The sequence below is a fragment of the Citrus sinensis genome, chromosome 4 (genome assembly GCF_022201045.2).
Source record: "Citrus sinensis cultivar Valencia sweet orange chromosome 4, DVS_A1.0, whole genome shotgun sequence".
Lineage (NCBI taxonomy): Eukaryota > Viridiplantae > Streptophyta > Magnoliopsida > Sapindales > Rutaceae > Citrus > Citrus sinensis.
In genome coordinates, this window is record NC_068559.1 from 19,261,491 (window position 1) to 19,278,941 (window position 17,451).

The 17,451-nt window shown below is 28.1% G+C and overlaps 2 protein-coding genes across 12 annotated transcripts in view; both read left to right on the forward strand.

Annotated features, from left to right (window-relative positions):
* The window catches only part of LOC112498888 (coumarin 8-geranyltransferase 1b, chloroplastic-like), a 47,108-nt gene extending 30,701 nt beyond the window's left edge, over positions 1-16,407 (forward strand). Inside the window, exons 1-13 of one of the 9 annotated variants that reach the window (XM_052440322.1) lie at positions 8,038-8,157; positions 8,307-8,485; positions 8,973-9,271; positions 9,586-9,669; positions 9,788-9,862; positions 10,975-11,058; positions 11,453-11,542; positions 11,858-11,959; positions 12,483-12,578; positions 12,742-12,813; positions 15,809-15,904; positions 16,031-16,135; positions 16,282-16,407. In XM_052440322.1, the coding sequence (XP_052296282.1) occupies positions 8,422-8,485; positions 8,973-9,271; positions 9,586-9,669; positions 9,788-9,862; positions 10,975-11,058; positions 11,453-11,542; positions 11,858-11,959; positions 12,483-12,578; positions 12,742-12,813; positions 15,809-15,904; positions 16,031-16,135; positions 16,282-16,323 (1,209 nt within the window). In that variant the 5' untranslated portion in view covers positions 8,038-8,157; positions 8,307-8,421 and the 3' untranslated portion in view covers positions 16,324-16,407. Of the gene's footprint in view, positions 1-8,037; positions 8,158-8,306; positions 8,486-8,972; positions 9,272-9,585; positions 9,670-9,787; positions 9,863-10,974; positions 11,059-11,452; positions 11,543-11,857; positions 11,960-12,482; positions 12,579-12,741; positions 12,814-13,036; positions 13,133-13,259; positions 13,365-13,510; positions 13,762-15,808; positions 15,905-16,030; positions 16,136-16,281 lie in introns of those variants that run through there. The other 8 variants (XM_052440318.1, XM_052440317.1, XM_052440316.1 and 5 more) reach the window with 8 other exon arrangements.
* Positions 1-17,451, forward strand: part of LOC102615433 (tobamovirus multiplication protein 1) — a 109,587-nt gene that overhangs the window by 17,583 nt on the left and 74,553 nt on the right. The gene's annotated exons all lie outside the window — the stretch shown is intronic.

A 17,451-nucleotide genomic window follows, 5' to 3' on the forward strand; every position in this document is an offset into this window, starting at 1 on the left:
TTTTCTTTTTACATGTTCATTTGGCAGGCAAGTATAAATTAATTCTTCTTAATTAATTAATATGATGATGTGTTAAATATTACTAAATATCAAATTGATGTGATTAATTAAATAAGTTAAATTTCAATTTCCAAACTAAGTTCTTATTATGTGTTATCTCATAATATTTGCAGTTATACTATGCTAAATACCTCCTTATTCATTTTGTACGCTGAGAGTGAATGAAGAACTCGATATCCCGGCTGTTGGTTCTTCTTATATATAATACAACAAATTTCAATGGCATTATTATTTTTTTGTATCTCTATGATCCTTGCTCTAAGTTCTGGCAATTGTTGCGGTTGTTTTTCTCTTTTAATGATATTTGTAATTGTTTTGTGATGTTTGTAATAATATGTTACGTGTAACAATCTGTTATTACGTCCCCTTGACTAGGGTTAACAATTTTATGTTCTGATCAATAAAACTTCCTCTTTCCGTCGAGGTTCGTTAAAAAAAAAGTAATAGTCTGTCATGGACATGATTGATGCAGCCAACACCCAACAATGTTCAAATAAAGATATGTGGGAGACTGAATCACAATTAAGAAAGAAATAAAGTTCCTAAAAATATATACCAATTTGACTCTTATATAAGTTCTTGTAAAATTTAGTTCGACATTTGTAATTTTTAAAATATTCCTTAAGCAAAAGGACAAATACATCCTTAAGATTTGAGAAAATAATCATGCAAACTAAGAGTTTTCATTGAGGAATAAGAAGGCCTTTTTTTTACTATAATACCATTTGAATATAGTAATTGAAAAATTGTGATCCAAAAGAAACTAAAAAATTAATTTTAAAACTTTTTAGTAAATAAAAATGTAAATAATTTAATTTGTCTAGTAGGCTAATGTATAAAATTATTTTGAAAGTGTTAATTATTATATTTAATACTTATAATAATATTTTTATTTTCTATAAAGAATTTAAATAAATCTTTGGATTAAATAGATTTTACAATTAATTAAATATATCTCATGTATCAAGTAATATTGAAATTACCTTAAAATTTTATTTAAATGATATATATATATATATTAATTAACATTATGTTTTTATTTATTATAAAATTTATATTAATATATAAAATATATGTAATAGATTGTAAAATATTAAAATATTTTTTTAATATTGAAATTATTTTAGAATTTATATTATTATATTTATTTTAATATCGTATCTCCATTTATTATAAAATATTGGAGTCAATTTTTTTTTGAATTAATAGAATCAAAGTATATTATGGTCAAAAGAGAGTTTTGGTATCTTTTATTAAAAAGTTAGTGGTCTTCATGATTATTACTCCAAACTTTAGGGGTGTCAGTGTCTTTTTCCCTAATTATTATAGTAATATAAATTTTTTTTTTCATATTGATCCTTAACAAAATTTTGTATAACCTTTGTCGAAACAACAGTTAATATTCATATTAATTTAGAAACATTGAATTTTGTATTAAAAAATTACTCAAGTTAAAATAATGTGGTGAGAATTTTTATAGTAACTAAAATTTCTGCCAAACATAAAATTTAAACAGAAATAATATTTTCTTTTTACACAGCACCTCTTAAGTTTGGGGGGATTGTGTCAGTGTATAATGTGATTGTAAGTGCATGTGTTTGTGTTGTGTGAATCTATGTTATCTAGTATTTGTGTATGGATTGGATAATCTAATGAAGATAAATTGAGTGTCATTTAATAATTGTAATTGCTAAGTAAGAACAGTGTATAGATGAAGGTTGAATTTCTGTCTTGACAATGAAGTTTTGATTGAGTTTTATAAGTATGTTGTAGTAGAACCATGAAAACATAAAAAAGGTAGAAAATATCTCAAGTTTGGGAGGAAACTTTTTGTTGAACTATGCCTGTTATGAAATAAATTCCGCTCCAATGGCTTAAGTTGCTGAGTAACCAGAGCTAAGTATGCACCATATATACATACTTAAGTCAAAAAAACAACAAGAGCTATGACCATTGTTGTAGCAACATACATACATACATACATATATATATAAGTCTTCTTTCTGGGATATTGAGTAGGCAGGTCTGTTCATGAGTCTCATGTTCAGCCTTGAGTTAAAAGGTGTCCATAAATAAGATTATGTTACAAGCATTACTGTAGCAACTCTGATATGTGCATTGATTGAGTAATTGGGTGTCATCTACACAAGTGATAGACATTTACATGAAAAATTAATGATACATTAAAGAAAATTTAATCGCAAAAAAAATTGTTATAACACAGTTTGAACTTGTTTATGACTTCAGCCTGCACATGTGAATGTATTTATACTTTACCTCTGAGTTATATAATGTATGTGCAATGCTGCAGTACCTCTGGAATTTGATCAAAGTGGCACACACACACTTTGGACAAAATGAGGCCTAAATCTAGAATTGAACTGATATGGCAATTTTGCATGATTAATAGTATGATCTGAGGGTTGAAGAATCCTTACAAATTTGATTATAGAGCTAAGTTGTTAGTGCATGAGTGTGTGATTGAAATGTTAGTGTTGTTGTCATTACTTGAGGACAAATAATAGTTTAAGTTTGGGGGTGTGATAACTCTATGAAATGAGAGTTATCATGGCACTTTTGTACTTAAATCATGATTACTTAGAAAGTAAATCATATGTTTTATTGCATTTTAGTTCTATTTTGCATAAATATCTATCTTAGTTTATTTTTAATCAATTTTGTTTGATTTAGAATAATTTGTATGCTTAGATCATATGCATAATTGTAGGTGACTGGAAGCTCAAATTTCAAGGAAGGAATGCTACTGCAATAGGCCTAAAAAAATAAGGAAAGAACTTGGTTACAGAAGAATTGAAACAAATTTGGAACAATGCAATTGCAGTAGCCGTTGTTGTAGCATCCATTATTGTAGCAATCCTGGAGCATTGATAGAGAAGATTTCACGTGAGATACTTAGAAGTTTGCAATCTTGAGTTTCCTAATCTAGAAGAAACGTGCCCTACACTTCCGTTTACCCTAATTTTCAGCTATAAAAGAAGCGCACATGCAAAGGAAAAATGAGAGTTGTCACCCAAGGAGAAAAACCACAAAGAAACAAAAGAAAAACATAATTCAAGAGAGAGATTGAGTGGCTGCATCAGAGGAGAAAACGCAGAGATCCATTGAAAATCAATCATTCTTGTTCTTTTATTGTTTTCTATTTATTCATGGAGATGTATTTGATGGTTAAAACTCTTTTATTTAATTTTCTTTCACAAATCATGAACTAAGTTTGGTTGTGGTTGAATGATAAACAATTTTAAGGGATGTTTCACTGACATATGTGTGTTGCTCTGTGTTTGCTGTAGCAGTTTATCATAATTGTATTTATTTTAATTCTTTATTTCAGCTGATCACCCATTTAGTGGATACTAACTAAAAAAGAGCCTAAAAAATGTCTGACTTAGTGGATTTCATTAAGACAATACGTGGTTTTAGATTAGGTTTCCCAAGTTGAGTAATCTTAATTTGAATAAGGCCATACTTAATATAAAATTAGTGATGAACTAGATATAAGGATTCACCTTGTAGGGTAAATAGAACCTAGATCATCTAATGTTATATCTAATGTTAGCATAACAACTAATCACTATTAGGTTGCATATAGATATAAGATATCCAACAAACGACAGCTGAGGATGAATGAGGGAATATGTCTAGTGTTGCAGTAAATGTTGTAGCAACAGGTTCTTAATTAGAAAAATAGTCAAAACCATTAAGTGAGATTAATCACTCAATTACTCCTTTCTTATTGATTCTATCTTCGTATTTGATTTAAGATTTCTTTTATTGCATTTTTAATTTAGTTAGTTTATTAGTTTCTTTAATTATTTTATTTTTAATTTAATCTAAACTGCAATGTCAGAATTGCTGTAGCAAATTCGGTAACATCAATCCTTGTGGAGACGATCTTGAATACTCATTATTATATTACTTGTTGTGTCACCTTGCACATTGACACCCATAGCAGTAGAATTTACACACCATATACTAATAAGGTTCTTGGTTATCTTAGGTACACACATGACATTAATCAAGTTCAAAGAGGTTCTTAAAGAACTATAAAAATAGGTATGGCCTATGTGTGTTATGTCAAGACCTTGACCATTTCAACTAGTAACAATTAAGAGCCAAAATAAGGTTTACCTTCATTAACACTTATCTTAAGAACATTGGCCTCAATATACACCACAATAGGATAGTAATCTTGGCCTAATCTAGGGATTAAGTGTGTAAAGAAATCGAAAAAGCTGATTAGACTACCAGCAACAACCAATTCATAAGTCACAGATCTTAACTTGCTAAAGTAGTCAGTAATGGACATAGATCCTTTTTTGAGATTATTCAACATCATCTAAGAATGGAAAAATCTGGATCCGAATCTGGATGTAGGTGCATCTAGATTCAGATCTGCATTGTACATTTGGCATCCAAATGCGGGTAATATTCGCATGGATTGCAAGCAGATTTTTCAGATATCTGGATCCGCATAATAATAAATTTAAATATATTTTAAATTTAATAACTTACCTAATAATATCAAATAAAATTCAATTATAATTTAACAATCAACAATTCAACATAAATAATGTACAACAACACCATAAATTCACAAACGATAATTTCACAACATAAATCAAACATAAAAAAAATATATATCCAAGGTAAACCGTTTCATTACAATATTCTTTAATTATTATTATTATTATTATTATTATTATTATTATTATTATTATTATTAGTTTTTTAACATATTTTTCATAGTCAATGAAGATTATAGAGTTAATTATGTTAATACATATTAAATAAATATTTTAATTTATATATTTTTCAATTGAAATTTAATTAAATAAATAATTTAATTATAAGATAATGTGAATTTTATTGCCATCCCTAACATCATCTTTGGATGAACCTTCTTAGCAACAGTTTCATAACCAAATTATTGTTCTAGGCTGGTCCAAAGTTCATGAGAGGTTTTAGATTGTCACCACAAGACTAAAGATTTCAACATTAATAGAGGATAAGAGCCAGCTGAACAACAATTGACCTACTTCTTCCACACAACATATGTAGGATCTTCCTATTTAGCAACATTAGAGTTTGTTGAATCCCCAGTGAAGAATTGATTTGAACAAACTCGCGATCCATTAAAAATACTTTTCCAGTACATTTGCTTGAACAAAGGAGAGGATATGCGATTTCTAAATTGTATAGTTTGATCTATCAAGTTTAATTGGTGTTGTAAAAGTGAATGATGAAATTGAGGATGAAATGCTTGTAATTAAACTTGAAGATGCCATTAGAGTGTTTGATCTATACCAAATCAAATTTTATTTTGTAGTTTGTGTTGTCTAGTTACTAAGAAAGTGAGAGAGAAACTGGAAAAGTGAAAGAGAAAATTTGATGAAGCTCATATATTATTTCATCACATAATGAATGCAATTACAATGCCTTTATATAGTAATGTCTGAAAATTTCTACATGCACCAAATGCATATGCTAAAATTAAGCTAAAATGCTAACAACCTGATTAACAAAATAACATATCAGTAACACTGCTTTCCTCATTGTTAATAGCTCATAACTATCATACTGACTTAGCAACCAAGTCACCATAGTTAGGTATTTTACTATACAAACTACAACCACACCAATTGTTGAAGTAATCATTGACAATTTTAGTAAATTACCAATGAGTAAAATAAATATGGTACATTTATTAACTGATAATCGGAATAGGCTAGAATTAAAATAAATATGACAATTGTTTGATATGTCATTTATGGTAACATCACTATAGATTACAATTGTTTGATATGTCATTTATGGTACCATCACTATAGATTACAATGGTTTGATATGACATTTATGGTAATGTCATTGTCACTCATTTATGACAACGCTAATGCCGGTCATAAGATATATTATAGATTTTACCTATCACATGCCTGTCACACCACAATCAAATGCGAAAATTCAAATTTATTTAAAATTTGGGCTTCTTTTTTAAAATCCTTAACGAAAAATTGATATTATTTAAAAATGTAATTATTATTTGAATTGTATTTTTATTATTATTTGAATTTATTATTATTATTATTTATTTTTACTTTACACGTTCCCAAGTTTGTAAATATGCTCTTAGAAATCTAATTTGTAAATATAAAATGAATACAAAATATAATGCTAATAATTAAAAATCCAATAAAAATAAAATCCATGAAATTTTAATATATTGAAATTACAATATCCATTTTACTATACAAACTACAACCACACCAATTGTTGAAGTAATCATTGACAATTTTAGTAAATTACCAATGAGTAAAATAAATATGGTACATTTATTAACTGATAATCGGAATAGGCTAGAATTAAAATAAATATGACAATTGTTTGATATGTCATTTATGGTAACATCACTATAGATTACAATTGTTATGTCATTTATGGTACCATCACTATAGATTACAATGGTTTGATATGACATTTATGGTAATGTCATTGTCACTCATTTATGACAATGCTAATGCCGGTCATAAGATATATTATAGATTTTACCTATCACATGCCTGTCACACCACAATCAAATGCGAAAATTCAAATTTATTTAAATTTTGGGCTTCTTTTTTAAAATCCTTAACGAAAAATTGATATTATTTAAAAATGCAATTATTATTTGAATTGTATTTTTATTATTATTATTATTTATTTTTACTTTACACGTTCCCAAGTTTGTAAATATGCTCTTAGAAATCTAATTTGTAAATATAAAATGAATACAAAATATAATGCTAATAATTAAAAATCCAATAAAAATAAAATCCATGAAATTTTAATATATTGAAATTACAATATCCATTTTACTATACAAACTACAACCACACCAATTGTTGAAGTAATCATTGGCAATTTTAGTAAATTACCAATGAGTAAAATAAATATGGTGCATTTACTAACTGGTAATCGGAATAGGGTAGAATTAAAATGTGCTAGAATGAGGAATAAGAATCAGAATAAGTTATTTACGTAAGCTGTAAGAATTATCAGAATTAGAATGAGTTGTATTCCCATTGACATGTTTACTTTGTCTACGAATCAGAATGAATTTTTTAAGTCACTAAAATGCTCTTAGTTAATTGTTTTCATTTTTATTATTATATCTATTATAATAATGGTGACTACGATTATTATTTTAAATATTGTTGTTGTTGTTGTTATTATTATTATTATTATGAAAATACTTGATTGAGTAAATATTTTTCACCAATCGGCCATTAGTTATTGATATTTAAGAAGTCTATCATAAATACATAATAAATTTTTATAGACGAAAACTTTATCACAAATTTATCATGCTTTTATAATTTAAGACCTTTTACTCATGATCTGTCATAAAACTCCTATCATCTATTGTCAGTTTTCTCGTGATGTCATAACTTTCAAAGATGGTTATGACTGAGCTGGCAAGCTATAGATTTAATTAATTTTTTGTTACATTTGGCTATTCTTGTGTTGTATGCTTTTATGTTTTTTTGGACAGTTTTCTTTGGTTTTAGTTCTGTGAGGATAAGGTTTATTATATTCCTCATAACTGGCTTTTTTTTTTTATCTTTTACTTCAAGAAATGTCCCTCATTTTGTCGAGGTTTGCTTCAAAAATTTTTACACTATGATCATTAGAGCAATCGGTGCCTTAGAGGCAAGTATATAATTAAAGAGACGAAATTTATCATGAGCTAGTTTTACTTACAAACATCAAATAGAAAGTTAATTAAACGGTTACTATTTCTCTAATATAAACTAAACATCATATTAATTAAAAATAATTTAATTTAATATCATTCATCATCAACTATATAATAAAAAAATGCTCCTGACTTATTCATCTGCTAAGAAAATATAAAAAATTGTTTTCCACCGTATCTTCAAGTTCAAAGTATATATTATTGCCGGAGTTGGTAGATCTTTAAATGAGTAAAATTACTTAAACAATAACAATGATAATAAAGAAGAATGGTAAGCGCAAGCGGCTGAATTCGAGCCATTCGGAGGGAAAATTTTTCAGATAAAGAAGAATGGTCAACCGGAGTTGGTAATTCAAGTCGTGTTGCTTTTTCCCATTGGTTTTTTTTTTTAAAAAAAGGAAAATCGTGATTGTCATGCTTCAGATTTTTTTCCGTTTTATTATTTTTTTAGTCTGACTAAATCAATGGGATTATTTTGGTGGACTTTTTTATGAAGAAATTATTGCGGCTTGCCGCGGGTGTTCATGCACTGGACATCTATTTATTGACTCTTTTTGGCGCCAAACTCTCGTCACACAATAGAGCTATAGCTTAGTGGGAGAAAGAAAATCATGCTTCAAACGCTTGCCATTTCAAGCTTCTCTCCAAAATACCATCCTTATGTACAACACTCCCGTAAGTCTCTCGTTTCCCCATGAGTACCCTGTTCCATTCTGAGTCTCGTATCCGCTGTTGAGATATGCTGAACTAACTACCAATCACAATATTATGAAAATTTCATCACTAAAGTTTTGCTCAATACTCTGCATTCAAAGGACAAGGATCCCCTCCGTGTCTTTCATTCTCTCAATTACTATTGTCTTTCCTTGTTTAATGAGTGGTTAAGATTAAGTTTTATATTTATTTTTCACTTTATTTACATTCAAGCCAATTTTTTTCCGCTGCCTTATGAAGACAAGAAGAGAAAAAAAAAAATCCATGCATAGTACAGTAATACTATTAGGTAATAGTATTGCGCGCGTACTATTCTCAGAATGATACTTTGCTTGTTTCTAGTTTCTACCAATTAAAACTAGCTAGTTAATTTTAGTCGGTGGAAGGTCACATTTTGAATGCCCTTTTAACATTATAATTTTTCTATAATTAACCGTGGCCATTTCAGGTTGCGTTAAAACATACCAACCGCCGGTGACACATATTCATGGCGTTCTGAACAGAAATCAACGCAAGAAGTACGCTATCAAATGCTTGGAAAATTCATTTTATCCTACCAATAGAATTACTGAGAGAAACGACGTCGTCTGCAAGCCGTTCAACAATAATGACCGTGTTACCGCTGTCAAGTTGCGAGATGGAAATGCATCAAAATCTGAGGATGGAGATGAGAGTCCAAAGAATGTTTTTCTCAAGAACTTAAATGCACTCTACCGTTTTATTTATCCATATGCTTTTTTCGGCGTTGTGAGTTCAGTCTACTCTATCATCTGTTCCTCTTTTTTCCTTTAAATTTAATCCAATGGTAAACAATTCTCTCCTTAATCATGTGATGTCAGCAGTTTAAACTTCAGCCTTCTTGTTTTCTTTCCAAAAAAAAAACCGAACTCAACTTATTAACACTGAAAAATGAACTCTATCACTCGAACCTTCATTTTGAAGAGGAGAGAAATGGTCAACTTATTAAAAAAAAAAATGGCCAACTTATCACCAACTCAAACATATAACAATTGATAATGACTTTATATGACCCTTTTTTCTTTTTTTTTTCCTTTAATCAGCTTTTAGCGACAACATCGAATTCTCTTCTTCCGGTAGAAAAACTCGCTGACTTGACTCCCACCTTCTTCTTAGGATTATTGAAGGTACGTAAATATAAGGTGCTAGAATGAGAGAATTACAAATATATATTAATTTTATAATTGATGTTATTTGACGAGTGAAAACTTTGAAATAATAAATCAATTCTTCTTGAAATTTCAGCTTTTGGTGACTTCAGTACTGATGAACATTTACGTGCCGGCCGTAAACCAGGTGACTGATGTTGAAATAGACAAGGTACGTGTATTACTCTTAATTCGATGCTAACCCAATATATAATATAATGAAAAAATTAGAGATTTAATATTAATTGCATGGAGTTTTCATGTATGAAATCCGGATTGCTTAAATCTGCTGCACGTACATTAGATATTATGTATTATGTTAATTAATCTCATGCTCGTATGTGTATATATGTGCGTTTGTGTGTATATATAAAAGGAAAAAAAAAAGCTACATCTCTTTAAGATTTAGAAAAATAGTTATGGAGACCCCCAATTTAAAATAAAGGATACAAATACCCACTTTTGACCATAACACCTTTTGCATATAGTAGTTAAAAAAATTTACCTAAATTTTTTTTAATGAAAACAAATATAATTTAAATAGTTTAATATGTCCAGTAGACTAATACCATTAAAATATTTTTTAATATATAAAATAATTTTTAAAATGTTATTATATACTTTAATAATGTATTTGTATTTATTATAAAAGTTTAAATAAATTTTTGGGTTAAATAGATTTTACAATTAATAAAATATATTTTATGTATTAATAATATTAAAATTATTTTATACAATATTTAAAAATAATTTAATTTTTTATACATTTATTTTAATATTAAGTTTCTATTTATTATAAAATTTACTTTAATATAGTATAAGATTCTAAAGTGCTAAAAATATTTTTTAAATATAGAAAATATTTTAAAATGTAAATATTGTTACATCTATTTTAATATTATATTTCTATTTATTACAAAACATTGAGGTCAATTTTTTTTTTAGGTAATAGAGCTAAAGGGTATTATGGTCAAAGAGGGTCTTGATATCTTTGTATTGAAAACTTGGAGGTCTACATGTCCATCTCCCAAACTTTGGGCATGTAAATGTTTTTTTACTATATATATAATTATTTTCATGTGCAAGTATGCTCATTTTAAAATATATGGGCGCTCGTGCAAGAAGGACTATATGTGTGTGTGTGTAACCATTTTCAAGTGTGGGTGTCCTCATTTTTTTTAATTAAGCCGTATAATTTAAGAGAGTTAAAAACTAACCTACATCACACACACACATATTTTGCGGCTGTTTCTAATAAATCAGCTTAATATTGTTTTGTCAAAGGTCAACAAGCGTTATATGCCCCTTGCTTCGGGTGAATTTTCAATGGAAACTGGGATTGCAATTACTTGGATATCTGCATTGATGGTAAGCAACTGCCAACGAATAAAGCTCCCCATAAATAATTTGTGTTTAATTTAAAAGATGAAAAATACCAATTTCTAATTAAGTGTGTTGATTTTTCACTTTTCAATTTTTTTTTAATTTAAAATAGTAGAGGGATAGATAGAGTACAAATTAATTTTTAATTCCATACTTTCTAAAAGTTCGAATTTGAGTCGCCAGCCAAATGAAACTATTAGAAATCACTCGATTAATAATCCGTTGAGATGTCATTTTTCAATTGGCTCAAACTTAGCATGTGAAAATGTTGCAAGCTAGGAAAAAGTTCTCTTTCATTATCGTTATTGATCTCTGTACTTATCTTCTAATTAAGGATGTATAGGCTTTATTTATTTGATTCACTGATCTGCATTTTCAGAGTCTGGCTTCCGCAATTATGCTACGATCTCCACCACTTGTTTTGGGCGTCATCTTGTGGCTTTTTATTGCAACTGCTTACTCCGCACCGGTGAGCTCCCAAATTGGTTTTATATATAAAATGTATTTTGTATTAATCAAATAGTACTCATAAATTATTTAAAAATATTTAATTTTGAATAACATTAAATTGCTGAAGTTAAGATATTTTGTGGGTACATCAATATTTTTACCCTGCGAGGGTAAATTAATTAAGTTAAAACTTTGTCGAACATGGTTGAGAGACCCTAATCACAAAAATAATAATAATGACGATTGAATTAGTTGATTATTAAATTATTAAAAATAAAGTGATTTTTTTTATAATTAACTAAGTTCATGTGATTGGTGACTTTCAATAATGCAGCTTCCCTTTCTTAGATGGAAGGGAAATTCATTTCTAGCCGCAGTCTGTGCGGTGTTTACGTGTGGACTTCTTCCACAAGTTCCTTTCTTCTTCCACGTCCAGGTATTTTAAAATTATTAATCTTATTGATATGAGATTTTTATTATCTTATCTTGGATGTGATAAAAATTTTCATTGATCAATTAAAAACAATTATGAGTAAAATAGTAAAACGTAAAATTAAAAAAAAAAATTCACAGTCAGTTATTTCTTTTAATGGCAGGGTTTTGATGGGTTTTAAAATAATTAAGAGGGGGTAATGATATATTTCTTGAAACGACGGGTGGGGTTTTTATCACTTTCTCGAAAAGGATAGAATTGAATTATAGATGTGTAGAATACTGCAGTTCTTCTCTTGTTTGATTGTAATAATAAAGAATCATACATATTTGATTAGAAATATAAATATTATCTGCAATAAAATTGATAATTATGATTTAAAATTACTGTTAAATTTTAGTAAACTATGTAGAACCAAAATATATATATATATATATATATATATATATATATATATATATATATATATATATCTTAATTTTCTGTGTTTTTTTCCTGATGAGATGGATTTGTTACATGCACACAGAAATATGTGCTTGGTAGACCTATGGAAGTCACGAAACCATTGATGTTTGCAAGTGCTTTCATGACCTGCATGGCCGTTTCAATTGCATTTGTCAAGGTAGTTAAATCAAAGTACATTTATAATTGTTCTCAGATACGATCTTTGTATTTTATAAATGCAGGTGTCGAAATCTTTTATAAAATTGTAACACGTCGAATCCACAGTTTATACAATTGGTGGCTACTAATCAACTTTTTTTTTTTTGGTTTAATTTGAACAGGATTTACATGATGTTGAAGGCGATAGAGAACATGGAATTCAAACACTCAGTGTCATACTAGGGAAAGAAAAAGTGAGTAAATTAGTAAAAACTTTATTATTAGTAAATTAGTAAAAACAATAACTAAACATTGGAATTAATCTCAACAATATATGATTGTGTTTCAGATTTATAATTATATATGATGCTGTCCTTATTCATCTTTAATTTTCCTTTACATGCAATAGAGAATCAAATTAATGAATAACAACATAAAAATTGGCTTCCAAATTTTATCTTCTTCTCAAAATATAAGGTACTTTGGCTATCTGTTTATATGCTCTCCACTGCGTATGGAGCCGCGGTATTAGTTGGAGCTTCCTCATCTTTCCTGCTAAGCAAGCTTGTAACGGTAATTAAGAATTGAATTATGTTTTGTTTTTCAAGAGTTAATTAAATTTTGCCTTTTGATAATATGTGCTCAAAATTAATTTTATCTTATCACTCATATAAGATTTTTTTTTTTAAATCTCTTACAGATAATAGGCCACGCCACACTTCTTTTATTTCTTTGGCATCGAGCTCGAAATGTTGATCTATCTAACAATGCATCGATACTTTCTTTTTACATGTTCATTTGGCAGGCAAGTATGAATTAATTCTTCTTAATTAATTAATATGATGATGTGTTAAATATTACTAAATATCAAATTGATGTGATTAATTAAATAAGTTAAATTTCAATTTCCAAACTAAGTTCTTATTATGTGTTATCTCATAATATTTGCAGTTATATTATGCCGAATACCTCCTTATTCATTTTGTACGCTGAAAGTGAATGAAGAACTCGATGTCCCGGCTGTTGGTTCTTCTTATGTATAATACAACAAATTTCAATAGCACTATTATTTTTCTACATCTCTGTGATCCTTGCTCTAACTTTTGGCAATTGTTGTTGTTGTTGTTGTTGATGATTTTCTCTTTTAATTACATATGTAACTGTTTTTTGATGTATGTAATAATATGTTACGTGTAACAATATGTTATTATGTCCCCTTGACTAGGGTTAACAATTTTATGTTCTGATCAATAAAACTTCCTTATACCGTCGAGATTCGTTAAAAAAGAAGTAATAGTCTGTCATGGACATGATTGATGCAGCCAGCAATGTTCAAATAAAGATATGTGGGAGACTGAATCACAATTAAGAAATAAATAAAGTCCCTAAAAATATATACCAATTTGACTCTTATATAAGTTCTTTTAAAATTTAGTTTAGAATTTGTAATTTTTAAAATATTCCTTAAGCAAAAGGACAACTACATCCTTAAGATGTAGGAAAATAGTAATGCAAATTAAGAGTTTTCATTGAGGGATACATAGATCTCTTTTTGACTATAATACCATTTAAATATAGTAACTGAAAAATTGTGATCCAAAAGAAACTGAAAAATTAATTTTAAAACTTTTTAGTAAACTTTTTGTGATGAGATATCAAGTCAAATATCAAAGAAACTGAAAAATTAATTCTAATACTTTTTAGTAAATTTTTTAGTAAACTTTTTAGTAAATAGTCATGCCAACTTTTTGTGTTGAGATATCAAGTCAACTATAAAAGAAACTGAAAAATTAATTTTAAAACTTTTTAGTAAATAGTCATGCAAACTTTTTGTGTTGAGGTATCAAGTCAAATATCAAAGAGATTCGCAACAAGATAAGAAAATGATCAGAAAATATGGACAAAATTAGAGAGAGCAAATAGTTTGAAAGTAGCAAGTGATGATAGTGTAGTTATCTCATCTTAGTCCAAATTATTGACTAATTATGACAGACACTTGGCAATTAAATACGCCTTGTTGACACCTTGCGTCTGACTAAGCTTGCCAGTTTAATACGACACACATTTCTATTGGTCTCTCTCTCTCTCTCTGCATTAATTTTGTCTACTTGACAAAGTTATAATATCACTCCAAAGTCTGTGTGGTGTTTACGAGCGGACTTCTTCCACAAGTTCCTTTCTTCTTCCACGTCCAGGTATTTTAAAATTATTAATCTTATTGATATGAGATTTTTATTATCTTATCTTGGATGTGATAAAAATTTTCATTGATCAATTAAAAACAATTATGAGTAAAATAGTAAAACGTAAAATTAAAAAAAAAAAATTAACAGTTAGTTATTTCTTTTAATGGCAGGGTTTTGATGGGTTTTAAAATAATTAAGAGGGGGTAATGATATATTTCTTGAAACGACGGGTGGGGTTTTTATCACTTTCTCGAAAAGGATAGAATTGAATTATAGATGTGTAGAATACTGCAGTTCCTCTCTTGTTTGATTGTAATAATAAAGAATCATACATATTTGATTAGAAATATAAATATTATCTGCAATAAAATTGATAATTATGATTTAAAATTACTGTTAAATTTTAGTAAACTATGTAGAACCAATATATATATATATATATATATATATATATCTTAATTTTCTGTGTTTTTTTCCTGATGAGATGGATTTGTTACATGCACACAGAAATATGTGCTTGGTAGACCTATGGAAGTCACGAAACCATTGATGTTTGCAAGTGCTTTCATGACCTGCATGGCCGTTGCAATTGCATTTGTCAAGGTAGTTAAATCAAAGTACATTTATAATTGTTCTCAGATACGATCTTTGTATTTTATAAATGCAGGTGTCGAAATCTTTTATAAAATTGTAACACGTCGAATCCACAGTTTATACAATTGGTGGCTACTAATCAACCTTTTTTTTTTTTTTGGTTTAATTTGAACAGGATTTACATGATGTTGAAGGCGATAGAGAACATGGAATTCAAACACTAGGTGTCATACTAGGGAAAGAAAAAGTGAGTAAATTAGTAAAACTTTATTATTAGTAAATTAGTAAAAACAATAATTAAACATTGGAATTAATCTCAACAATATATGATTGTGTTTCAGATTTATAATTATATATGATGCTGTCCTTATTCATCTTTAATTTTCCTTTACATGCAATAGAGAATCAAATTAATGAATAACAACATAAAAATTGGCTTCCAAATTTTATCTTCTTCTCAAAATATAAGGTACTTTGGCTATCTGTTTATATGCTCTCCACTGCGTATGGAGCCGCGGTATTAGTTGGAGCTTCCTCATCTTTCCTGCTAAGCAAGCTTGTAACGGTAATTAAGAATTGAATTATGTTTTGTTTTTCAAGAGTTAATTAAATTTTGCCTTTTGATAATATGTGCTCAAAATTAATTTTATCTTATCACTCATATAAGATTTTTTTTTTTAATCTCTTACAGATAATTGGCCACGCCACACTTCTTTCATTTCTTTGGCATCGAGCTCGAAATGTTGATCTATCTAACAATGCATCGATATTTTCTTTTTACATGTTCATTTGGCAGGCAAGTATGAATTAATTCTTCTTAATTAATTAATATGATGATGTGTTAAATATTACTAAATATCAAATTGATGTGATTAATTAAATAAGTTAAATTTCAATTTCCAAACTAAGTTCTTATTATGTGTTATCTCATAATATTTGCAGTTATATTATGCCGAATACCTCCTTATTCATTTTGTACGCTGAAAGTGAATGAAGAACTCGATGTCCCGGCTGTTGGTTCTTCTTATGTATAATACAACAAATTTCAATAGCACTATTATTTTTCTATATCTCTGTGATCCTTGCTCTAACTTTTGGCAATTGTTGTTGTTGTTGTTGTTGATGATTTTCTCTTTTAATTACATATGTAACTGTTTTTTGATGTATGTAATAATATGTTACGTGTAACAATATGTTATTATGTCCCCTTGACTAGGGTTAACAATTTTATGTTCTGATCAATAAAACTTCCTTATACCGTCGAGATTCGTTAAAAAAGAAGTAATAGTCTGTCATGGACATGATTGATGCAGCCAGCAATGTTCAAATAAAGATATGTGGGAGACTGAATCACAATTAAGAAATAAATAAAGTCCCTAAAAATATATACCAATTTGACTCTTATATAAGTTCTTTTAAAATTTAGTTTAGAATTTGTAATTTTTAAAATATTCCTTAAGCAAAAGGACAACTACATCCTTAAGATGTAGGAAAATAGTAATGCAAATTAAGAGTTTTCATTGAGGGATACATAGATCTCTTTTTGACTATAATACCATTTAAATATAGTAACTGAAAAATTGTGATCCAAAAGAAACTGAAAAATTAATTTTAAAACTTTTTAGTAAACTTTTTGTGATGAGATATCAAGTCAAATATCAAAGAAACTGAAAAATTAATTCTAATACTTTTTAGTAAATTTTTTAGTAAACTTTTTAGTAAATAGTCATGCCAACTTTTTGTGTTGAGATATCAAGTCAACTATAAAAGAAACTGAAAAATTAATTTTAAAACTTTTTAGTAAATAGTCATGCAAACTTTTTGTGTTGAGGTATCAAGTCAAATATCAAAGAGATTCGCAACAAGATAAGAAAATGATCAGAAAATATGGACAAAATTAGAGAGAGCAAATAGTTTGAAAGTAGCAAGTGATGATAGTGTAGTTATCTCATCTTAGTCCAAATTATTGACTAATTATGACAGACACTTGGCAATTAAATACGCCTTGTTGACACCTTGCGTCTGACTAAGCTTGCCAGTTTAATACGACACACATTTCTATTGGTCTCGCTCTCTCTCTCTGCATTAATTTTGTCTACTTGACAAAGTTAT